At 36.5% G+C, this 24757-nt stretch overlaps 1 protein-coding gene across 1 annotated transcript in view; it reads right to left on the reverse strand.

The window, feature by feature from the left end:
* The window catches only part of LOC117409315 (F-box/LRR-repeat protein 17-like), a 263989-nt gene extending 239326 nt beyond the window's left edge, over positions 1-24663 (reverse strand). The window contains exons 1-5 of the mRNA XM_034015154.3: positions 24466-24663; positions 22253-22929; positions 18031-18153; positions 17123-17380; positions 15979-16110 (exon numbers count right to left, since the gene is read on the reverse strand). Coding sequence (XP_033871045.3) covers positions 15979-16110; positions 17123-17380; positions 18031-18153; positions 22253-22909 — 1170 coding nt within the window. The 5' untranslated portion in view covers positions 22910-22929; positions 24466-24663. The remainder of the gene's footprint in view (positions 1-15978; positions 16111-17122; positions 17381-18030; positions 18154-22252; positions 22930-24465) is intronic.
* Positions 24664-24757: the final 94 nt, after the last annotated feature.

Here is a 24757-nt window from a genome sequence, read left to right on the forward strand (position 1 = left end):
AAGCATTGATTTATTTCAGAGCTTGTACAAGCCTTATGACAAATTGATTTTTTTTTTTTTTCTTTCTCAAAGTGTTGCAATGTCTGCCCACTCATCAATCAAAAGTGGTAAGCTCTTCTTGTATAATGATCGTGTTTTTTTTTTTTTTTGAAACAATGTCTGTTACACCACTTTACACACAGACATCAAAAATAAGCCCATTCATTTCTGTATTTGCCAGTGAGCTACCTTTCCTTTTATCAAAATACAAAGGTCAACAAAACTCTTTATTTCTGTTTAGCGACTCGCTTTTCATTATTCCCATTGGGCAACCGAAGCACTGAAGCTCAACTGGAAATAGGAAAGACTAATGAAACCCATTTCTCAGATTCAACTAATGGTTTTAGAATGCATGGAATCAGCAGTTTATTGTTCACATTTAAAATAGAAATGGATAATATTTGGTTTCTATACAACATAACACTGTGCTTATGGCAGCACTTCAATGGTTATAGATTAATAAATCGCAACATTGAAGATAGAATGGACCAATTAGAGTAATTCTGCATTTGTTTAAAAAACACCACGTCAGCAGTTTAGATTACGTATGTTTAAACAGAAATGTGGATTACATTTTCCAGACTCTATCAATTACTTTCACGTGTAGGCACACCACTACACTGTCAAAAGCCTTCCAGTGTTAAAATTGAAGAAGTTCTGTTTATGAGGAGTCAGAGTGTAAAAAGCGGTTAGCCATCCAACCTGACAGAAAGCAGGTAAACTCCTGGTAAAATGTTTTAAAATTAATTGGCCCTTTATTAGCTTCAGTATTGTTTTCACCACTCCCCTCATCATTGTGCAGTGGAAGTTTACATTTTAATTACAAGTGGTGAACAAAATTTGCCAACAGGAACCATCTTGCTACGATCTGGGAGCCCTCCATTGGTGCTTTATTCAGTTCAACAAAAAGCACTACAGCAAACTCTAAAATGAGTCTTGTCATGAATTCTATTTTTAGACTTTTTAAAACTGGTTGCTCAACTCTATGCTCTTCAGACAACCCCTTTGAAAACATGTGTTGGATACCTTTCAGATTGCTTTATTTATTACTGCAAATGTGAATCTGATTTAAACTTCATTAGGATACTTTTACATTAGTTTAAGCCAAAGGAAATTAAATTAAAAATTCCATTAGCCTACTTCTTCGGATGAAGTCAACAATCAGCAGCCTTAAAGAATTTAATGAGTGAAGCTTTTATTGAGCGAGGACCAATCAGCAGAAGGCTATAGTGATTAGATCACTATTAAAACATAAGGCACGTCCGGTACAGTACAGTACAGTTGTTCAAATCCTTCATATGGACCCATGGTTAATACATCATCTGGGACTAAACAATTTGAACAAGAAAGTATGCTTTATTTAACTATATGGTTGTGTATGTGAATTATCTTAATAGTCTGCTGTACAGAATACTTGTTTTTGCCTTGTTTCAGGTTATGTACATGTATTTTTATTGGATCAAAGATGTAGTATTGAGCTGGGTCAACTATCAGTAGATGTGGCTCTGATTTCTGCAGGACAAAAATCTGCCAACAATCAACCCTCTAAAGCCCCTTTCACACTGGCACTCCTACCCAGGTTGTGGCTACCCGGGTCACAATCCCACGTAGTCACAGCAACCTTTGACCCGGGTTGAGCGAGACAAAATGCATGATGGCCGTTCATAAGTCGACGAAATAACAAGCACTTTCACTTCCGCAAGGAATGTTTCTGTTTAGCCATATTTTTGTTGATTGAGACAAAGCCTGAGCCAGACTGCAGCAGGGATGATGAAACATTTGCTCTAATCAACATTTGGACCGACGGTTCAATCCAGAGTTTGGATGGAAGTGTCTGTAACAAGCTGCTTCCGGGGCATTGATACGCGTATTGTTTACTTGCATCTGTCACCCAGGTCAACCCCGCTTTATCAAAAGCAGTATGAAATCGCGTAGCTGACGCAAATGCCACCTGGTCCTGTCCCAGATAGGTTCCGACCCGAGTAGAGCATGCCCGTGTGAAAGTGGCTTCAGATCAGGGAGCAATGCATTTTTTAATATTTGGAATAAGATACTTATGCGATCAGAGATGTGGGTTTTGAGATACAATGTTGGTTGCTGACCGATTCACTTAAACCTCTGACTCATGGAAATTATTGGTCATGTAAGACTACTTTTTTTGATGACAGTAGGTTTTAGCATTACTGCATAATTGGCCAGTGATTGTAAAATGCTGGAAATATACTGCAATTACCAGGACTCACTCTTCTTAGAGCTTTAGTTCTCTGCAGACCACAAAGAATTATGGAGGCCACTGTCACACAGGTAGACTAAGGCATATACAAGGATTGTGGGAAGCCTTTGACTTCACATGTCAAGGTCACAGAATACCAAGCCAATTCTCTGTTTCCAACAATCCTCAAAATAGGAGTAGAACAGATTATCCAATCTAGATACAATTTTATAGAATTAAATAGTTAGGTAAGAACTTGGTTCTTATTGTTTGGAGTAAATCTGTGAATCACAAGTAGGTCAAAACATCCTAAAATCACGTTAGTATTTTTATTTTGTGGATGTTGTTGGGGTCTAATTGCTATATTTACCAAACTACAGTATAATGATTTTCTATACATGGTTTATTACTGTATATCTGTAAGATAAAAGATGGTAACTAGAATCACATATTCTGGTATCTGCAGCCATTGCCTTATATGAAAACAAGTGCAGGCACACAGAATTTAATAAGCGCACAGTAAGTAAAAGATTAGTCAAGTGCAATCCGAAATGTATATCGGAAGCTGGGACTGAATAATAAAATGAACGTTTGGTACAAAATCAAGGCAGTTATTGTGTTAGCCATGCAGTGTGTTAGAGAGACATGTGGGTGGGTTAAATAGTTCAATGAAATGTATCATGTAAATTATAGTAACACTAAACATAAGTCATCCTAGATAGCCTACTGTACTTTATAAAACTCTGATTCTATCCATGTAACAATTTCAATTTAGATGTATTTTATTGTTACTTTTTAACTGCTTAATTCTGCTAAATTGTATCCAAATTGCATCATCGCTTCTACGTCTATCATGAGAACGTCACACAGAAAATTACCTCTAAAACTTACTTGGTTTGTGTGTTATGGAGTGAGAAAGTTCACCCACTAGAGCCCCTCATACAATATCCTGTAGTAGCCTATTGAATATTTGGTTTATTTTTTATTCAAAAATATATTACTTGTATGTACAGCCATGTTACATGTGGTGATGCTGTTCTCAGTACCAATACATACCAAGATGTTTGTGCCGTTCATATGCTGAAGTCCGTACAGCATTTCAAGTACTATATTGCATTCTTTTCCCCTGGTCGTTTGTAAAATCCCTGGATGCTTACAAAAAGGTAAAAGAAACCTTGAAAAATATATACACAACATGAATGGGCTTATAGATTGATTTGATTCAATTTACCAAATAAATTAATACATAAATAATAATACCAGAATCAATATTTTATTAAAATATAAACTCATATCTGTGTCTTGGTATAAAAGAATAGTCTAAGAGACTGTGCAATATCGTTGCTGTTGCCTGCAATTTTATTTAAGGGTGTTTGGGGGGTGGTGTTACAGTAGATTATTATCATACTTTAAATATACTGCAGCATAGACTAAAACAAATTTTTCCTTGCATACATTTAAAAAGTATTACCAATTATCTAACTGCTCCACCTATTATCAAATACGAACTACAGTTATTAGTTTGCTTGTATAAATGTTGCTTGCACATGGGGTTTGAGGACAGAACTCGCAATGCTGTCATTGCGTTTTTAACTTGCATGTGATGTATAAACCTGTCTTGTTTTGGTAGCAGCCATCACGATAAGTTGCAAAGGAATACTAAACAGAAATATGGAGGTTCATTATACACCAGCTTGCTTCATTAGCATATATTACGCCAGGTCAAACTGGAGGTATGTGATCGACATGTGACCATGTTCTTATTCAAGTACAATCTGGCATCCAAGTTTCTATTGTATCACCTCATGATTTCAAAATGCCATGATGCTGGGAATGCATTTAAGTGGGAGCATCGCCCATTCTAGTTCCCAGCCTCAAAAAACCTATTGCGTTTCATCATAAATGAAAATCCCAATATCTATTTAATATTGACACAAGGACTGAGGAGGTTATTATAATGAGTGAAATGGTAACATAAAAATAATAAAATCAAATGGCCACATGAACAGCCACCTTTTATGGTGTGTGTAGGAGGGAGGGGGGTAATAGACTATTGTTTAAAAAATATGCTTTTTTATATAAATAAACCTCATATTACATAAATGCTATTTAAAAAATATGCTTTTTTAATAGCATTTATGTAATATGAGGTTATTTAAAACAAAAAAAGCATATTTTTTTAAATAACATTTATGTAATATGAGGTTTATTTATAATAATAAAAAACAACAACAACAACAACAACAACAACCTGCAAGTCAAAAGGCCACATATGTGTATACTGCACATGAAACCACAAAACATTGCTCCACCATGGAGCAAGCAAATTATTAGGCTACATTATTATTATTATTATTATTATTTGTTTATTTAGCAGACGCCTTTATCCAAGGCGACTTACAGAGACTAGGGTGTGTGAACTATGCATCAGCTGCAGAGTCACTTACAATTACGTCTCACCTGAAAGACAGAGCACAAGGAGGTTAAGTGACTTGCTCAGGGTCACACAGTGAGTCAGTGGCTGAGGTGGGATTTGAACCGGGAACCTACTGGTTACAAGCCCTTTTCTTTAACCACTGGACCACACAGCCTCCTTACATATACATATAAAGAACATATGAAAGTGTTTCCAACATGTGAATATTACACTACAGCAAAGATGATGTGTGGTCCAGTGATTAAAGAAAAGGCCTTGAAACCAGGAGGTCCCCGGTTCAAATCCCACCTCAGCCACTGACTGATTGTGTGACCCTGAGCAAGTCACTTAACCTCCTTGTGCTCCATCTTTCGAGTGAGACGTAGTTGTAAGTGACTCTGCAGCTAATGCATAGTTCACACACTCTAATCTCTGTAAGTCGTCTTGGATAAATGTGTCTGCTAAATAAACAAATAATAATAATATTTCACTAGCTTGCCTTTTTTCATGTTTCACAATATTGCTAGCTGTAACCTCTCCTCTTGTGTTAACACTATGTTTAATAACATTACTTTCAATAAACTGAAAGGTATAAATCAAAAGTTTACATGTGTCCAATAGCTATTTATAAAGAATATATACAGTATGTCTGGAAGCAAAAAAATAGCTTTATCTCGTGCCATCCTATGCAACATGTTGCATGTAAGTACTGATGGGGTTCCAATTTCAAAACTAGAATGGAAGTTTCTGGAGAAACTTCGTCTGCGTTGTAAAACACGACAGGTCATGGTCATTTGTGGATATGGCATACTTGGTTTTCTATACAGGTTCTATAGTAAACATGATTATCTGCAGTGTTTAAGGAGCACTATACTGTCAAATCTGCAGTTACAAGATTTGGCCACCAGAGGGCAGACAGAGAAAGTTGGAATGTGGCATTTTTCTGGGCACTGCGCCCACATTTCAAATCGGATCACTGCAAAAATGAATAGCAACTAAATTCAAACATATTGGAAGAGCTGAGCGAAAAAATGGAGTTGATCGGTTGAAAACTGTAGGAGTAGGAGCTGTCCAGTTTTTAGCGGTCATTCTTAAAACAGTAAAATGTCCATATCTGGCTGTGGGAAGGTCAAAGGTCAACGAATCCTGCGTTGACTTTTAGGGAACCAATGGGTTTCTATACATGTTCAATAGTATGACCCTATCTTGTCCCTATAAGGACTTATAAGCCGTTTAATTTTTGGGGGTCATGACCTGTTACCCCCAAATCCACCAGTCCGATCGCCACCAAAAGTAATAGCAACTCAAATGAGATAGAGTGCAGTACTTGTGCAAAGTTTTGAGTTGATCACTTCAAAGCTCTAGGAGGAGATGCGTGCAGACAGAGAAAGTTGGAATGTGGCATTTTTCTGGGCACTGCGCCCACATTTCAAATCCGATCACTACAAAAATGAATAGGAACTAAATTAAAACTTATTGGAAGAGCTGTGCAAAAAATCGAGTTGATCGGTTGAAAACTGTAGGAGTAGGAGCTGTCCAGTTTTTAGCTGTCATTCTTGAAACAGCAAAATGTCCGTATCTGGCTCTGGGAAGGTCAAAGGTCAACGAAACTCACGTTGACTTTTAGAGAACCAATGGGTTTCTATACATGTTCAATAGTATGACCCTATCTTGTCCCTATAAGGACTTATAAGCAGTTTAATTTTTGGGGGTCATGACCTGTTACCCCCAAATCCACCAGTCCGATCGCCACCAAAAGTAATAGCAACTCAAGTGAGATAGAGTGTAATACTTGTGCAAACTTTTGGGTTGATCACTTCAAAGCTCTAGGAGGAGATGCGAGCGGAAATTTGTTGGAAACTGGAATAATAATAATAATAAAGAAACAGAGAAAACAAGGACTGCGTTTTACAACGCAGACAATAAAGAAACCGAGAGAAAACAAGGTCTGCGTTTTATAACGCAGACAATAATAAAGAAACCGAGAGAAAACAAGGTCTGCGTTTTATAACGCAGACAATAATAAAGAAACCGAGAGAAAACAAGGTCTGCATTTTACAACGCAGACAATAACAGTATTGAAAAACAGAAAATTATGTTTTGCCTGTGAAGCACTAACAAAGGTATAAGAAGATACTGATGTTTGGCTCATCTGCAATCAAAAATCTTTTTTTTTTTTTTTTTTACTTTCCCTAGATTAGAAGCTCATTTTTTATTTTTCAGTTGTTTATACTCTACAAACAAATCTCCATGATTTCCTCCTCAACTAAATTAATATAATTTGTGTAGTCAACAATGTCAGGTCTAAAACCTAAGTTGTCTACTTACAACCAAGGGATCATTTGCTCTGGCAAACATCCAAAAGGCCAACTCAAAAAACAGTTCTCATACGCCTTCAAATCAATATTAACCCTCATAAGGACACATCTTTCATGGTAACCTGGGGTCCAGCCGGACCCCAGCAATAGAACATATAACTAACAACTGGAGTAAATGAATGAATGAATGAATGAATGAATGAACATGTGTATATGAACACTTCATTTTGCTTTTCCTTTACTTCTAGCTATCGTTTGGTATAATCTGTTGTTTATGCTATGAAAAATGGATAAGACGTCCAATGTGCACAGCTGTCTCCTAGCAAGTGACGGCACCACTGTATTCTGGACGCTGTAGTTTATTCTAGGTAACATGTCATCCGGGCACGTGAGTTATCATTGCAAAGCCTATACTGACTGTGTTCCTAGCTCTTTCCGTTTCTGAGTTACAAGCACTTGAACACACCTATCGATTTGATGCGCGTCACAGCACTGGAGCACTGAATGAGGGGATGGTAGAAAGTACACATACGGGCATGCCTTACATCAATGGAAAGCACAAAGAGGAAAATAAGAGTAGTTTATTTCCCAAAAAAGAAAATGCACTATTTTTACTATTATATATGACATAATTCAATTTTAATACCACAGGATTTTAAAGCACACAGAAAACATCTAAACTTTGTGCCGAAGCAAACGCTTGGTAAAGTAAGGCTGTCATTTAGCCTGCTTGTTTTTTCTTGTTGGTCCCTTGTGAGATGATCAACCAGCTGCATTTTCCCATGAATTAATATTTATTTTTAAAAAGCATCCTCTTCCTGTGTGAATGCTGTAATGAGTTTATAAAAAGTGTCAAATACTTGTCAACATGTTGGACAGTTTGTCATTGCAAATGTAACTACAATGGGGTAAAGTGCAACATTAACAGCTTGCTTGTAACATCAAATTATGTTATCATATGCCATGAGCATGTTTGACACTATTTTTTACATCATATAACTTAAACATGGATATGATGATATGCATAACAAGTTAAACTGTTTAGCAGACAGTTAATCAGAAGTAGAAGCAACTGGAACACTTAATAGTAAGCTGAATTCTGCGTCACAAAAACAATTTTCTTTTAACCCTTTACTGAAAAAAAGGATGCTCCATTTCTAGTTACCTGCTGTCTCTAGCTGTAATACTCCCAAGAATTTAGGAAGGCTTCATGTCAAAACGTTTGTCAAGCCATTTCATTCTGCTTCTTTTAATATTCCTACATATTCTACCATTGAGCGTTTTATATGAACTACTCAAAGTCTTAATACTGCATCCCCATTTTTACATGATATTATACCAATGCCCTCCAACATGCTTCCATGGCAACACATCCTACTTCCTGATTTGAGACACTTTGGTCCCTTTTCACAGCTACATAAACAAAATGTTTTATTCAAAATCTGTTTTTATGAATAAAATAAAGTTTGATATTCATGAAACTGTGCTATAAAGAAGAATGTTGATAAAGAAGCCTGCTTTATAAATATCAAACTGTATTTTACTGATAAAATGACAAAAATATATTTTAAATAAACTTGAATTGTACCCGTTGGGTGGTGGGGGGGTCCCTATTAGCAAAAAAAAAAAAAAAAAAAAACAGTAAATGGTACTCTTTTTGTTTCTTTTTTTATCCTTGATTAACAGCAAGTCTTGGACTACTGTAGTCCTGCATCTAAAATGGCAACTTAATACATTTTGAACATGTGGAAAGCTGAAGCCGGATAAGGTAATAAGGTAATATTAATTTTGGTGTCAGAAAAAAATCATCTCTATGATGCAGCTGACGTGCCCAGTGTAACTGCTAGATACATCAGAGATTTCATTTAAACAAGCAGCCAACTAAATCTGCTCGGTTTGCTTGTTACAAAAATGGAAACACTGCTGTGTTAAAGCAAATATGTTTATGTTTGATTTTCAAACGGTTTTTCCATGATACCTTTTCCTTGAAATGGCATGACTACCATATTCTAGGACTTGAAATTATGTTCTTAAAACTTTGTCAGCAATTTGAATTCGTCCAAGAGAGTGTTCACGAGTAGAAACCAGTGAGTTGGAGGACTAAAAGGTGTCAGATCAATTTCGCTGCAATTACTAGCCTAAATATTCAGTTCATATTTTATTTCAAAAGACTAGAAGATTAAACATCTCCTTTAGACAGTGCAACAGTGCCCTCTCCTGTCTCACACATGCCTTTCATCTACTCTGTATAGAAAGTTCAGGAGTCAAACCCCTTCCTGTCATTATGGACTTCCGGGTCAGGGCCTAGAAATAACATTTTCTCATTAAACCCCAACCTATGTTCTACACACACGTATCACAGAGTAATAATTCCCAGCACAAGCAGAATCTTTTGTTGTGCGTTTAGCTGCACCCTACTGGACAGGATTGAGAAGGACCTCGTAGGGAGCCTGTTAAATATTTCAAACGGACGGATTCACTGCGTTTCAAACAAAGACCCCCGGTGACCTTGTATCGAAAGCACAGCTGGAATAAATCTACTAACAATCTAATGTTGCTTCAGATCTACTTAAAAAAAAATAAAGTATTTGTTTGGCACAGGTTTTCTGTGTTTAACCTTTGCTGTAGATAAAAGGTCCCACTGTCTTTTCTCTCTTTAAACTCAAAGTGACATTTAACGTTTTTTTTTTTTTGTTATAAAACAATGTTTAAACACACACACACATCCCTTTTTCCATCTGCAAGATATCTGTAATCACAATAAAAGCATAATCCTGATGCTAGAACACAGCATTTTATTGAACTAACAAAGACTTAAAAACATTAAAAGATCATTTTTCAAGTAATTAGGCCCTCTATTCTGCAGGCAAGATTTACCTAAATTAAAATATTCAGTTACAAAACCAAACATCGAGCAAAGCCTTTCCTTTAAATCTATTTCGTTTTGGCTCATTTTACGTGTAATTCTATTTTAAAGTGATACCAGCTCAGACTAAACAACCATGAGCTGAAGCAAACTCTTGACCAGTAATCTGCTGCTCATGGCAATTGAAAGCGCCTGGCACACGGTAGGCAATTTTCCTATAGATTAGAGCAAGACCAAGATGGGTTAGAATAGGGAACCCAAACTACTGCAGTTATTGACTGTTTTATAAATTACAGATTTAAACTTACCATCTTTATTTAAAACATACTGCTGACAGGCATAACTCAATGCACATTCCTTACAGACGCAATCCTTTATAATACATTCAGAATACAGATTTGTTTTTTTTTTTTTTTTTTTTTTTAATCTCTCATAGTTTCAAAATATTTTGTATAATGATGCTAACCATGGCTTCTTTTAAATTCCCCCAGACCAATTTAAAAGTTGAATAAGTATTGTACATGAAATATAACGTGGGAGTGCAGTCATGTTGTCGATGCGAAGAACAGTTAAAAAAAAATGATTTTAATGCCTTGGTTATTCCTCCTTTGAATGTTTTAAATGTAATATTATGATCCCTTCGCAAAGTGTTTGGAAACTTGGTACAAACAAAACAGCCTCCTATCCAACTGAATTTATGCTTATTAAAAAAAAAAAAAATCTTTATTGAACTGTCCCTGTGCACAGAAATAGATACCTGGAAGAGCACTGCAATTAGCTACTCAAATTGAGGACACAGTTAATCCATTTGAGGTCTCCAACAATTTCATTTACATTACACATTTAGCCTAATTAAAATATGTGCTAATCAGATTTTTAAAAAAAAATGAATTTCCTCAGATTCTCAAATGAAAACATTCCCACAGTTCTACTGTATCGTTCTAAGCAGACATGTCAGCAGTTTAGAAAGCACTATGCAACAAAACTGGAACTTGTGTAAACTTCCAATTGTGATGCACTTCAAACAAACATTGTATTTCACACTAAAGTCACTGTGTAGCATGTGTAATTGAAGCACTGAAGTTGAAAAGGTTTGTACTGAAAAAAGTTTTGAAATGCTGGTGATATGCACAGGGAGTTTGGAAGCAAACTTTTTTGTTTCTTTGCTAATGTTTTTTTGTGGCTCTGTGAGGGCTTTGTGACAAAAGGCAGCAAACATTAAAAAATAACAAAAATTATATCAGTACACTGGCAACACCGTAGATGAATTACATTGCTAGATGAACTCACATTTTGCATTGTAAATATAGGCCAACACTTTTAGGCATACACATTTTCAGGGATGGAAATAACACTTCTATTGCATAGCAGTTTCACCCATTCTAAGTTTGAAACTTGAGTTGCCCCAATGTATAGGTAAAAATCTCAGGTCTGTCTTGGTAAACCCATAGTAAAACCAGGAATAGATCAAACTGTTATGCAATGGGAGGCTTATTTCCATCCATTTTATTTATTTATTTATTTATATGTTCGAATACTCGCTCATTATTTAAATATTTGTTCTGATATTTGTTTTTCAAAAAGCAATGAAAGCCATTGTATTGCTCTGAACGCAGGCAGAGACAGCACAGCACCGGTAATTCCATCTCGGGTTTCTGTGACAGTTTATAAACTACTCAACCTAACAGTCTTGTAGTTTTTGAAGTCACATAAACCCTGGATGGAATTATTTTTCTGTAAGTCACTGAATCCCATCTATATATATATTATATATATATAATAAGGTGTGTGCTTTTTACTAGTTTTCTGTTATCACACCAACCTCCCACATACAAAAGAAAATAAAACTACAGTAGTTTCCCCCCCCCCCCCCCCCCTCTAAGAAACCCATATAGTAATCAGACATATTTGTTACTGGGGAATTTCCTAAGAGTTAATGATTTTTTTATTTTTTTAATGGAGTTGCAAGTATACCACATCCTTCAGGATAATATTATATGGATTTATGACTAATGATATTGAAATGTATTAGCCTATATCACAGTTCTAAATTATAGGCTCAAGGAAAGCAGACGTTTTAAGAACAGACTCACTGTAAATAATTCAGAAATTGCTCTGCTTTTTGGTAAGGGAAATCAATGGTTTAATCTTCCTCTAAATTTCTAATTAAATAGGGTAATTGCTTATTGAGCGATTAATCTACTCTCTATTAACTAAAGCTGTAACACTACAATCATATCACATGCATTGAAACAATTACCAAAGCCTACTAAGGAAATCTTTTCTTTGTAAAATATGTGAAATAGTACATTCTTCTGTTAAATGCAACTGTAAACTGACCTAAAATGCTCTTGGGAATCTGATCTTACAGACTCACTCTGGTGACCACAACTTTTATAGCTGGTAGCTATGAAATATTATATTCAGTATGGAACAGCGGATTCAAGAAATAACAGAAATCTCTCTTTTTTTACTTGACAAAAGAAAACAATATGTATTTAAAAATATTATTCGATTTATGTTTTTGAAGTTTTAGGGTTTGAAGAGATTTCAAAGTAAACTAAAATAAATAACCCAAGTTATTGCAATACAAAACAAAAACAGGCTTCAATGCCTTTGAATGTGGGAGAAGTTGCAATTCCTAGAGTCATATTCACAGCAGCAGTGTGATCTCTTCAACAGCACTGAACTCAATATGCTGGCTCTACATGATACTGAACACCAGTGGCTGTCCTCCTTAAACACACTTCAGTCCTATCCACAAGAAATCAGTAAGTTCTGGAGCCTTCCAAAATCGATAAACGGACCATAAAAATCACCATAAAAACACATAATGAGAGGGAAAAAAAGAGTGACCTGTTTAAAGATATACCGTAAAACTTCAAGTAAACGCCTCCAGCGTTTATTTACAATATTTACCAGCAGACCCGGCGCACACTGGAGACCTGTGATTATTTGAGACCGGCGTTTATATTAGATCTCTAGCTTCACGTGGTCATGGAGAAGCCGCTAACACACAACTTTGTAGCAACATCGTAACTCAATCAAACATTCCAGCAACTGTGTTAAAAAGTTGTGTGGCAGTGGGAACTAAGTAACAGTTTTGTTTTATGACAAAATTACATTGTATTGTACACCCTCAAGTATAAAGTGAAAGTATTATTACGGTCTTTTTATATGCACTGGTTAACAAGGATACGGTATGTAAAACGTTGGAAAATGAACATGCAGAAATACGGATTTGTATTTTAAAACAGAATTTGATCTCCCATTGTTAATAATAATAATAATAATAATAATAATAATAATAATAATAATAATAATAATAATAATAATGTTAAATCCACTAAAAGACAGCTCTGTAGATATCAGAAGACAGGCGTGTAGGCTACGCTTACAGCATAATAATAATAATAATAATAATAATAATAATAATAATAATAATAATAATAATAATAATAATAACAAACTTTTAAAATGTTTTTTTAAAATGAACAATAAAAGCAATAAGTAATGTATTGTTTAATCTCAAACTTGTACATTGTTAATACAACAAAACGCATTAAATACACCAAGAGGTTTGTATCTGGCCTACTTTCAGCATGCTTAAAATTATCAAAACTGTTAATAACTGCATTAAACAAATATGCATTACATGTAGGCCTACCTTAAATTACGTTTTCTATTATTATTATTTATTAATCCTGAGAGTCGCTTTCATCGCTGTCATTAGCAGTTCATTAAGCTCAAGCTCCTCCTCATCTTCCTCAGCTTCAATGGCAAGACAGAGAGACCTGGCGTCTAATACAGACCCAGTGTTTATTTACAATATTTGAGAGCAGACGCGGAGCGTATTGCAGACAGGCGATTATTTGAGACCCGGCAATTATCTGAAGTTTTACCGCAATAGAAAAGGGGCCAAAAAAAAAAAAAAAAAAAACAATTTTCACTTCTTTACAGGCTGACCCCTTTTGTGTAATATCGAATGTTTGTGGCCAGACAGAGTCTTTTCTGAAAGTCTGTTGTGGCCAAGGATTACTTTCTAAAGCTTAACTGGCAAGAAATCAGCACAGTTGCCTATTGAACTGTGCTGAATAAACACAGACACTAAATTATCTTTTCAGCAGAGAACAGAATTGCTACTCCCAGCAGCAATGAGCTCCCGTCTGCTGAACCTGGCTTGTCAACTCTCTTTGTCTTTTTACAGGTCTGTAACAAACCACGCTACACATACAAACCCCCACAGCTCCTTTTTATTTAAAAGGGTAACTTGGAAAAAAAGAAGATACGTTTGCCTATAACTGCTTTCTTCCTTGGCTATACAAAGTAGGACTCCATATACAGCACAGTATATATTCACTGATGAAGCCACTCAAGACAATAATTAAGTACATTCCTATTTGTAGGACAGACAAAAAAAGTAATTATCCTCCCTTAAAAAAAGCACTTGAATACAGTATATTTAAGGTACTGTAAAACTATAAGTAACTAAGTATTTAACATTTATATATAATCTTATATCTCAGTACACAGCAGCAGGCACTAGCCAAAACCTTGATCTCGTTTATTTTAGCTTTACCTTTGAATTCTAATTGAGCATTTTGAAGTTATGGATGATAAACTATTTTAGGCACTGTAAACACATAGCAACAAACACTAAATACTGTCAGTATGTTAAAGTCTGCTTTAAAAAGATTATAAATCAGTATACACTTTTTTTTTTTTTTTACCATATAATGTCATCCACTTATTTGTAGGCGAGGTAAAATAAAAAAAATATGGAATGTTGGTCTGTTTCCACTAAACAATCTAGTTGTTAATAGTGGTTTGATAACCTCCAGAAATATGCCTGGTTATCAATGATGTAATGGTGTAGAACATGGACAGCGGGTTGGTTCAGGATATCTGTGAGGAGGTGTTATACCTATGTACTGACACTTGACTTAGTAATTACAGGATATATCAGAACCTTATATACAGTGGTATAAATCAATGCCAGGTTGTGTATTCACCTTAAATCTAAGAAACAGTCCTAGTCTGTTACATTCTTAGTTTTGTCATCTTCATAGATTTTTTATACTAAGCATGGTGTTTGTGGGATCTATTATATTAATTAAAATCACCTTTAAAAAAAAAAAAAAAGTGGAAAATATTTTGGTTTTCTTAACACTAAATACCCCCTCCCCACACAAGCAAACAGAAAACAGAATTCAGTAAACATTTACATAAACACAGGTTTCCTCAGAAAATAACAGGGTTTTTGTTTGTTTGTTTGTTTTGTCATTTTACTTTGACCATGGTTTGTTTTAAGCTATGGAATGTTAAACACAAAATGCATTATACAACACAGACTGACCCTTTCCAAAGAACACGATTTTAAAAATAAATAAATAAAATAAAATCATAGTTTGGTTCTCCTGAGCATTACTTTGTATATCGTTTTTTTCTTCAAAATCGCCAATACCCATAAAATATCATTGTTCTCCTCACCTTGTGTCATTGCTTGCACAAGAAAGAAGTGCATTGCAAAATGAGACTGGCAGTCAAGATGTGATGCCTTCAGTCAGTGATAGTCAAATTAAAAGGTGTATCGACAAAAATGGTCTGATTAGTACCAAAAGAAAAATATGGAAAGAAAATGTATTTTGCACGACTGCCGTCAATTGCTGCCAAAGAATCAAACAGGGTCACTTCTTGTGTGTTTGGCTCCATCTACTGTACAAAGGGAGAATAACAACTCAGGAAACTCAGCTGTACTGCACTTGCACAGCAATTGATTAACACAGAACTACTTAATGACAATATTCTTGATGGGGATTCTTATTGCTAATTCTTAGCTGCTCTACTTAATGGTAACATCTTCCTAAATTATCAATATTGAATGTGTAATATACTATGAAGAGAGGAGTCAGAGAAAATGTGTTGTCAATGATGCATGCACATACATATATATATATATATATATATATATATATATATATATATATATATATATATATATATATATATATATATATATAAAATCGTCTTTTGGTTGAAAATATGCACCAATAAACAGTGCTTGTGTTACTATTGCTGTGAAATAAATGTAATGTGCACAACATTTTTTAAGTCACAAATATCATACCAGTTTGTTTTCTTGCATGTAGATTCTTTGCAGCTTTGGACAACCCTTTGCTAGCACCACCATGCCTTCATCAGTTATCTTGTAGCATTGACCAAAGTGGACATCTTTCAGTTCAGAACAGTGCTCTCCCAACTATTACATAAAAAAAGATGTTTAAGGAAACAAACACATTGCAGAAATAACTTTTTTTTTTTTTTTTTTTTTTTACAAAGTACTGTTCATCTTTTTTGTGTGTCACTAAAGAATTATCTTTAGGCATCAAACAATGCACTTAAACTAAATAAAATTACTCTTTGATTAGAACAGATTGCAAAGACTTCCCAAAAAGCCTTAGATAGTAGCAGCTGTTAAAAAGAAAAATCAGCAACACCATTACATGAAAATGTCAACCCACATTTAATAAATTAGGAAACGGTCTAAGAAACTATTACTATGGTGATAAAGGCATGCTCACTGTCTGTTAGTTTTAGTTTAATGCAACAATGTAACCATCATATGAGTGATTGTTCCATTTGAAATGAAACAGCATATTGATGCATTTTTAAATGCATGCACAATGTATATTCAAGCCATGTAATGTCTATTATCTGCTATTAGTGCCAACCAACAAACTCAAGTGTGATTTACTTATGCTGTGATAAGTGCGATTAGTTCAGAGCAGATTCACCAGGGGTCTGATTGTTCAAACTCCTGGCACCTGGTCATTTCAATAATACATTTCAATAATATAAAGTTCTAAAAGCCAGGGCTGGGTGCAAGGCTAGTGTCAAACCCTGTGGTATTCACACCCCTTAAAATGAACAGCCACAAGTCTACCATGACATGCAAACAGGTCATGCCAAAAATAAAGGGATTGTTCATTAAATATGTCGCAGTAAACTATTCAGATTCAAAGTAGATTACATTAAATCATTTAAGAGCCTTGTACGATCTGGTCCTGGACTGGATCAACTGGTATAGAATCACACTTTTAAAAACATTGGAGGTTAAGTAAAAAAAGGGGCTTTTGAAGTAAGTTTTAAGGAATATTTGGTCATAATCATGAAGCATGGGCACATTGAACTACAAAGCATCTACTGGAAAGGTATTTCTTTACAAATCTGCCTACAGTACAGTAACTTCAAGTGAATTTCAAACTAGTGACCTGTTTGAGGGTTTCGTCGGTGAGTTTATCCTGGTTCCCCACGTGCACCTTTTGCAGAAGAGGACAGTGAGTGGATATGACAAGGAGAGAGAGGTCACTAAGTTGTTTGCACCGGTACGCTGTGTATTTAAGAAGACCCGGGCACTGGGATGCCAGGGAGCGCACCCCATCGTCTGAAACGTTGCGGCAATCAGAGATGTTAATTTCAGTCACATTCTGCCTCCTGGCTGCAATCTTTACAAGGAGATCATCTGTGACCTACAAGAAAAACACAGACACTCTGTAAGGACGCACAGAAACTTTTCTAAAAGCATAGTACAGGGGTTACATTACTGTAGTACACACTCACAACAAGTGATTTGATCAACCTACACTCAGCTGGGATAAGCCACTGACAGATTTGTACAGCACTGGGGAAATCACCCTCGATTGCATAAACCACTATCTGAGATTAACCCTAAAATAAGATATGAATGCAAACCAGGAGATGCTATAACGACTACAGCTGTGGTTTATCCCTTAGTGGTTTAGTAGAGGGGATCTCTGGTTCTACCCAGCATTGCCCACAATAACGATGTACTTTGTAAAGTTGTAAACTGCTGAAAGATCAAAGTTGGTATGATTGCAAGTTTTGCTGACAAACCTTTTTTTTACTCCACACTAAAATGAAGGAACACAACACCAGGGCATACAGTACCCAGATCTTGCAGTTAACATTTAAATCAAATGTAGAGTCAAGCAATAAAGTAGCATACAACTTCGGTTATAAAGCCTGATCCCTGTCATAAACTTCACACTAAAGTTAATCTAGAAAGTCTCATAAATAAGAAAAGGTCCTCAATTATATTATTTAGCCCCCACCCCCTCTCTGCACACACCACAGATATCTTGTAAATAAACAAACATACCTGCTGTCGACCGCTGAGGTCTATCTGCTTCCAGAACTGAAAATCTAAACACAGATCACACCAGTACTTGCAAACTAATGATGCAGAAAGACAGCGTTCCTTCACGGATAGATGAGCAAATATCTAAGAGAAAAGTGAAAAGATATGTAAAGCACATATGATTAACAGCAGAACCTGATGGGTTTTTTTTCATACATTTTTGAGAAATATTATTTAGTACGCTATATAGGAAAACCAGTAATTAAAGACACATTAACTAGATGGCACTTGTTCTTGCCAGCCAGTAATAGAACATTTACTTTTTTCAGCATCAGTAAATGATAGAGGAACCTTAATTAATCAGGCATGTGTCTTCAATGTGCATCGTCTAGACAGAGCGTATCTATTTTGGTCTTCAGTGATTTTGAGGATACACCATGAATGTTCATAGAGTACTGCAGTTAATCCTTTTTTTGTTAGATAAAGCTCCGTGTCTGCTTAGTGCATACTGTCGCTTTGAATAATGCAATTCAACCAGTCTTTGGATTTGAATGGATGCAAGGTTTTTACCAAAAAATGTGATCTGATGAACAAAAACATTCACTTAGCAGTATTAAAAAGTTATTTGATGCTACCATTGATCTCTCAACACTTGTATAAAGAAGTTTATACATTCAGTTGCAGCCAGTATCAGGTTTTATAGCACTTGTCATGCAAGCATTGCAAACTGAAAATAGTCAAAGACCTTAATCCAAAGGCTCCATTAGTGTGACTGTTAAATTCATATTAGACTTCAATTTTCTTAATGTTTTGTAGTTAGAATGGGTGTGGATCTTGGGCATATTGATTATTTTGTGATTTCTTGTTTTTGAAAGTATTGCATGGAGAACAGGAGAAATGTGAAGATCTTATTTTTAAAAAAGTGATCAAGCCACTGCTTTCAGATGTCAAACCTCTTCATGCATGCAAGTAACAGACATTTCATTTTTATTATGCATTACTTATGTAGGATTTTGCAGCAGTATGACCAGGACGGCTGGAGGGGACATCAGGCCAGGAAATGAATGGAGATCACACAACAGACTGTGGTATGAAACGCGCTGCTTGCCCTTTTTAATAAATAAATGATTTAAACAAGACAATAGACTTTCACAAAACATAACGGCATGTTAGCCAAAGTAGACAAACAAAACAAGTCCAAACAAACAAGTACCGTGCTGAGGTGGTTTAGCACCAGTAGCAATTGTTTTCTTTAGATTTAAATTCTTTCTCCTTCCTCTCCCGTACCTCCTCACTGTACACCCAATCCCTGAGTGAGTGAAACACTGCATCTTTTATGCAGCTGTACCGAGACTCGATTGCTAATCAATCATTCAATTGGAATCTCGGTACATCTGCACGTGAACTAATTGTGCTCCCCGTGCTTTCACACTAATACCCACTTTAATCTGCACATGGAGTGATTGTGCAATCTCTGTGCCTAAATACAAATATACATCTTAACAACACTCGTGCTACATAGCCTCACATTATATCCCATGCACAAATACATATACACCAACATTAACACGCCACATACAACATAAAACACAAAAATACGCACAGGGACGGAGCACCCCGCCACAGGCTGACAGAAAACCCTAAAGAGTTTACAACAAAGGCAATACTTCGCCTCTGCTGTACTCTGTGTTATCCGTGTCTCACTCATATATTTTTCAACATACTGTTATCAAAATTGCTCAGATGCTGGGTCATAAATGATGGGGGTGGGGGGCAAACACATGCACAATTATTCCCAGCACCGCTTCTGTATATCACTGAAATGATGTCTGACCTTCAGCACCTCCTTTGTTTGTATCTAGACAAGCCTGGTCCTGTAACAATTTCAGGTGGAGAAACACTTTAACAGAGAATGAAGTTCTGATCTTGAATTATTTTTTTATTTATTTTTTAATTTTTTTTACAGTATATATTTTGGAAACCTTGGATTTTTATCCAAGTGTTTCATTGGTCAAAAGAAGGTCACATGGCCGTCTATAAAAGTCAATCTTGCCTGAAAGTGGTCTATATTGCATGTCATCACACTGTCTCCTAAACCAATTTCCAGAAGATTCTCAGCAAGCTCCCTCACACAGAGAAAACACCCGCTTTACCCTCCTGCTTCATCTGTGCAGATAGTTACTTCTACCGGTTCATTAAAAAATATACAACATATTTATCAATTAAAAAGAAAAAAGGACACCTTCCCTGTAAGTTAAAAGAAAGGGGGGCTCCCAAGTGGCACATCCAGTAAAGGCACTCCGTCCGGAGTGCAGGATGCGCCCTATAGCTTGGAGATCACCGGTTCGAATCCAAGCTATGCCACTGCTGACAATGGATGGGAGTTCCCAGGGGCCAGGCGCCTGCAGGCCGGTCTGCACGCAATTCAGAACTGCGTGGTCCTCCGACAATGTAAGTTCTGGATGTGGCTGCACAGCGGGCTTGCAGAGCGAAAAACTGTACTCATTGCAGCAGTGAGCCAGGTTGAATAATAATTGGAAAATTAATACAAATAATTGTTAAAAAAAAATGTATTTATAATGTTTCCATTCCTACCAGCATTATCAATGTTTCTTTCTCTCCCAATCATGCCGCGAATGTCTCGGCAGCCGGCACGCCTCCCGTAAATAAAATGACAAAAATGGTAAAGTGTTTTCCTACCACCATTTTCAATATTTATTTCCCTCCCAATCACTTCCCGACTCATTTTTGCTTCCTGCCCGTCTCAGCTGCCGGCAAAGCTCCTGCCTCACTTAACTTTTGTTTTGCTTCTTTCTTAGTCACAAATTGCAAAAGGTTTCATAACGGAAATATTGACTGCGATTTTTGCCATATATCAGAAAACGATTATCCCTCAGGAAGGCAATACTGACCTCCAGGGTTAGTACTGCCCTCTCTTGGGGGCAATAATTTTCTGATATATATAATATAGTCTCCATGTATGGGAACACCTCCTAAGAGAACACTTTGCCTAAGAGCACACCCTTGTGGTGAAACAGATTTTTCCTCCCATTGTAAATGCTCTGGCTAAAGGAACAGGAACTTCGCTTAAAATAACACCTTCTTGGCACTGTTAGCGATTCATTCACGACGGATACAGTGCTGTTTTGTAAAAAAAAAGCAACTTATCATCGCGAGAGTGGCTTGAGGGACACTGATTGGTCTATTAAATCTTTCCAAAACCACCGTCATATCTTGAATTGTTTTGTATTCTGATTTCCACGAGTGCACCTCATCGATACACAATGGCATGTAAACAAATGGCAAAATGCGCCGCTGTTTCTCTTGCTACACAAAGTTGGAAATTGTATGAGCTCTTGAAAAAAAACCTGAATCAGACACAAGTGCAATTTGGTGTTTCCCGTTCTGGTGAGGTGCTTCACCATTCTGTTAAATAATGTGCATGTCTTGTACAGTGCTGCTGCATTTTGTAATGTGTGTAGGGGTGCTGTGTTAATTTAGTTTGACAGTTAGTTTATTAACGTTAAGTTAACCCTAAGTAACGCCCACTATTTTTGCCTCTGCCATTGTGAGAGACCGGAACACACCCGCCAGCTAATTTCATAGTACATTGAGATTTAAGCTTTTTCACCGTGGAGACGAGGTTGGTCACACACTCAGAAATCTCTTCTTTCAGACTTGACTGCTAATAATTATATGCAGATTCCTCTTACATTTTGTTTTAAAAACCTTTTATTATTTATTAAACCAAAACATGAAACAAACACAACTCGTTTTGACACATAGTGTGTCTTCATCAGGTGTTGCAGCGATTGTCAATTAGAAAACACAGTTTTATCACATATAAAGGACACCAATTAATCAAAAAGTTAATCACTAATTGGATAATAGCCATAGACATCATTTAAAGTTACAGATGGCAAATTTCACCCATCATAGCATTCATTTTCAATTATTTTCAAGGAGGGTATACGCAATTGAGTAGTTTGGACATTAACTGGTTCACCCAGTTTACATAAAGATCCAGTTCTGATGCTTCAGGGTAAGTGACGATCATCTCAAATAAAGAAACTAAAAAGCAGTTTCTGACCCACAATTGCTCTACCTCAAGTGCTGCAAACACCAGAAATAAGGTTTTGGTAAAATACCTTTCAGCATCTTTGTTTTTTTTGTTTACTCCTACAAAAGTTCATGGTGATGGGGTACAGTTCGACATAGAAAACAAGTAAACAAAAGCCCTCACCTTTAGCAGGATTGAAGAAGGCAGGAGGTTAACATTGGACACATCAGTCTCAAACACTTTAAATTCCTGCAGGTTCTTGTGAGGTGCAAGTTCACTGCTCTCGGAGGAGCCTTGGTTGGTGGTGGTGCTGCCCTCCCCTAAGTCCACCTGCAGCCCCACACCAGAGCACTCTGTGGAGGAGGAGGAGGAAGAGGAGGGCAAGCTGCACAGATGGATGTGGCACTGGGCTGCTGGGTCACTGACCACACCATTCTCGGTCACCTCCTGAAAGGTACAGCGTGGCTGCTTGCAGGGCGCGCACTTCTGTACCCCTCCACACTTCCTCTTGCATACCATCTCAAAGTACTCAGTGGAGACAGTTCTCAAGAGTTGAGGCCCAATGAACTTGGCTGGGACGCTGGATAGCAGGCACTTGCCCTGTTCCTCCCACAGTTCCTTTGGAGACAGGAGAAACTTGGCGCAATCCTCCGGTGTACTGAGAGTGGCGTACCTCTCAGCGAGCTTGGAAGCACTCTCAAGCTGGTTCTCGTCGCGGTTGTTGGCGTTGCTGTGGACGATGAAGCACAACATGCACGGCCCGTGCAGGAAGCAGTTCCTCCGCAGTTTCCTTTTCCTCTTCTTCACACGCTTACCATTTTTCGAAAGAAGATGGCCCATATAGATGACTCAGGGTGTCTCTGTGAAATATTTAAGTAGACATGCTCAGATTAAATTGATCTTTAGGAACTCCATATGATAGTGCTGTGGTTTTGAAATATACTGGAAGATCAATAAATAAATACACCACAAAACTTGCTAATCGCAACAGGTTGATTTAAACCTTATTTAGAATGTGGTCCATGGAATAACCAAATTTTGCAGTTATTGTCACATTATGTTCAGGGACTACTTGCTCCTATGCTCGCAAGGTAATGTATTTGTGGATCTCAGTAGACCAATTACTGCTAGGTATTCATTGGCTACCACGCATGAGGCTAATACTGTACTTCTATTGTATACTGTATATCAAGTTGCCATGTCACCCAGCTGTCAGTCCATTAGAAACAGCATGCCTTATTTGTTGACCTCATACAGTTTGAAAATATCATTAAGCAAACACTGTAAAATATATTAATACCTTGTTTGTTTTTTTCTCTTTTCAGATGTTGTTTAGTTTTGGTCTATAAGGTTATACATTTTATATGATCCAACTTTGTAAACCATAGTTTGATTTATTGAACCATTTTTGTCTTCTCTAACTATCTACCCATAGTTAAAGTAACATGCCTTGTAAAAGACATCACATAGCACTCAAAACTGATGTTGTAGGTATGGTGGCACGCTCCAAAACATTGCGCAATCTTGGCCTTAATCAGGGGCCTTATTTCAATTTATTTTTTAAAGCATCCTTGTAATTTGTATATATCTTTTTAATCTATAGACATGGAGTGAATTTTTGCAAACGTTTCTGAACCTAGCATGAGTGAAAAAAAAGTCATGTTCCATTTGCAGATAGGGGGCCTTCTTAATAAGACATTTGTTCGCACTGACATTTTTGTGAATGTTGTTTGTTTGTTTGTTTGATATATATATATATATACACACACACACACACACACACACACACACACACACACACATACAGTAACAAGTAACGCCAACAAAAAATACACAGGATTATGATTTTGAAAAACCATATCTAAATATAGAATTGCAATTAACAGCTTTATCTGCTACGTGTATTCAACTATAAATACATATTTTCTCATAAATACATAAAAACTACATATAACAAAACGTAGTGAATAGCCCATCCCACCTGGCTGCCTAACTTAACTGACCTATGGAATACGCATCCAAATGCAAACTAGAAGTAGCCTAAGGCCATTCCCTCTACAACAATCAGGTTTATTAATACAGTATTAATACCGTATATACAATTGAGCTACGTGAACACAAGCTAATTAGTTTATTGGAAATAAAAATCATTATGGGCCTTCTTTCTAATAATACTACAAATAATATGCAGTCAACAAGCCCCTAAAGGCAGACACGATGTGTACGATATGGCATGTATGCTATTTATACATTTCTGGATCCACAGGTAGGCTCCTAAAACATACCGAACCGTTTGCACTTTCAGTTTTAAAAGGCAGAATTGCACAACCGGGGAGAAATCAACTTTGACAGAGTGAAATTGGCTAGAAATTTAAACTGCTCTCAGTCTTACTTACAGCAATGTCCTCTCACCAGTTCACACAATCCTGATCACCTCCAACTCCTGCTTTCATAATCCGTGTATAAAAATGAGCGCTGAACAGTTGTAAAAACTGTAGTATCCACAACATTTATGAATATATACAATATATCACATATGTTACTGCTTTCTGCACAAAAATGTTCCGGAATGTACACAGAAAGGGAAATCCTGCCCCATACTAATGCCGATTGCAAGAAATGCACGTCCATCACCACTAGAGCCCTCCTCTTCTGGCTCCTAATTGCAGAGATGTCCTGCCAGTCAAC

This window comes from Acipenser ruthenus, chromosome 1 (assembly GCF_902713425.1).
Source record: "Acipenser ruthenus chromosome 1, fAciRut3.2 maternal haplotype, whole genome shotgun sequence".
In the NCBI taxonomy this organism is placed as follows: domain Eukaryota; kingdom Metazoa; phylum Chordata; class Actinopteri; order Acipenseriformes; family Acipenseridae; genus Acipenser; species Acipenser ruthenus.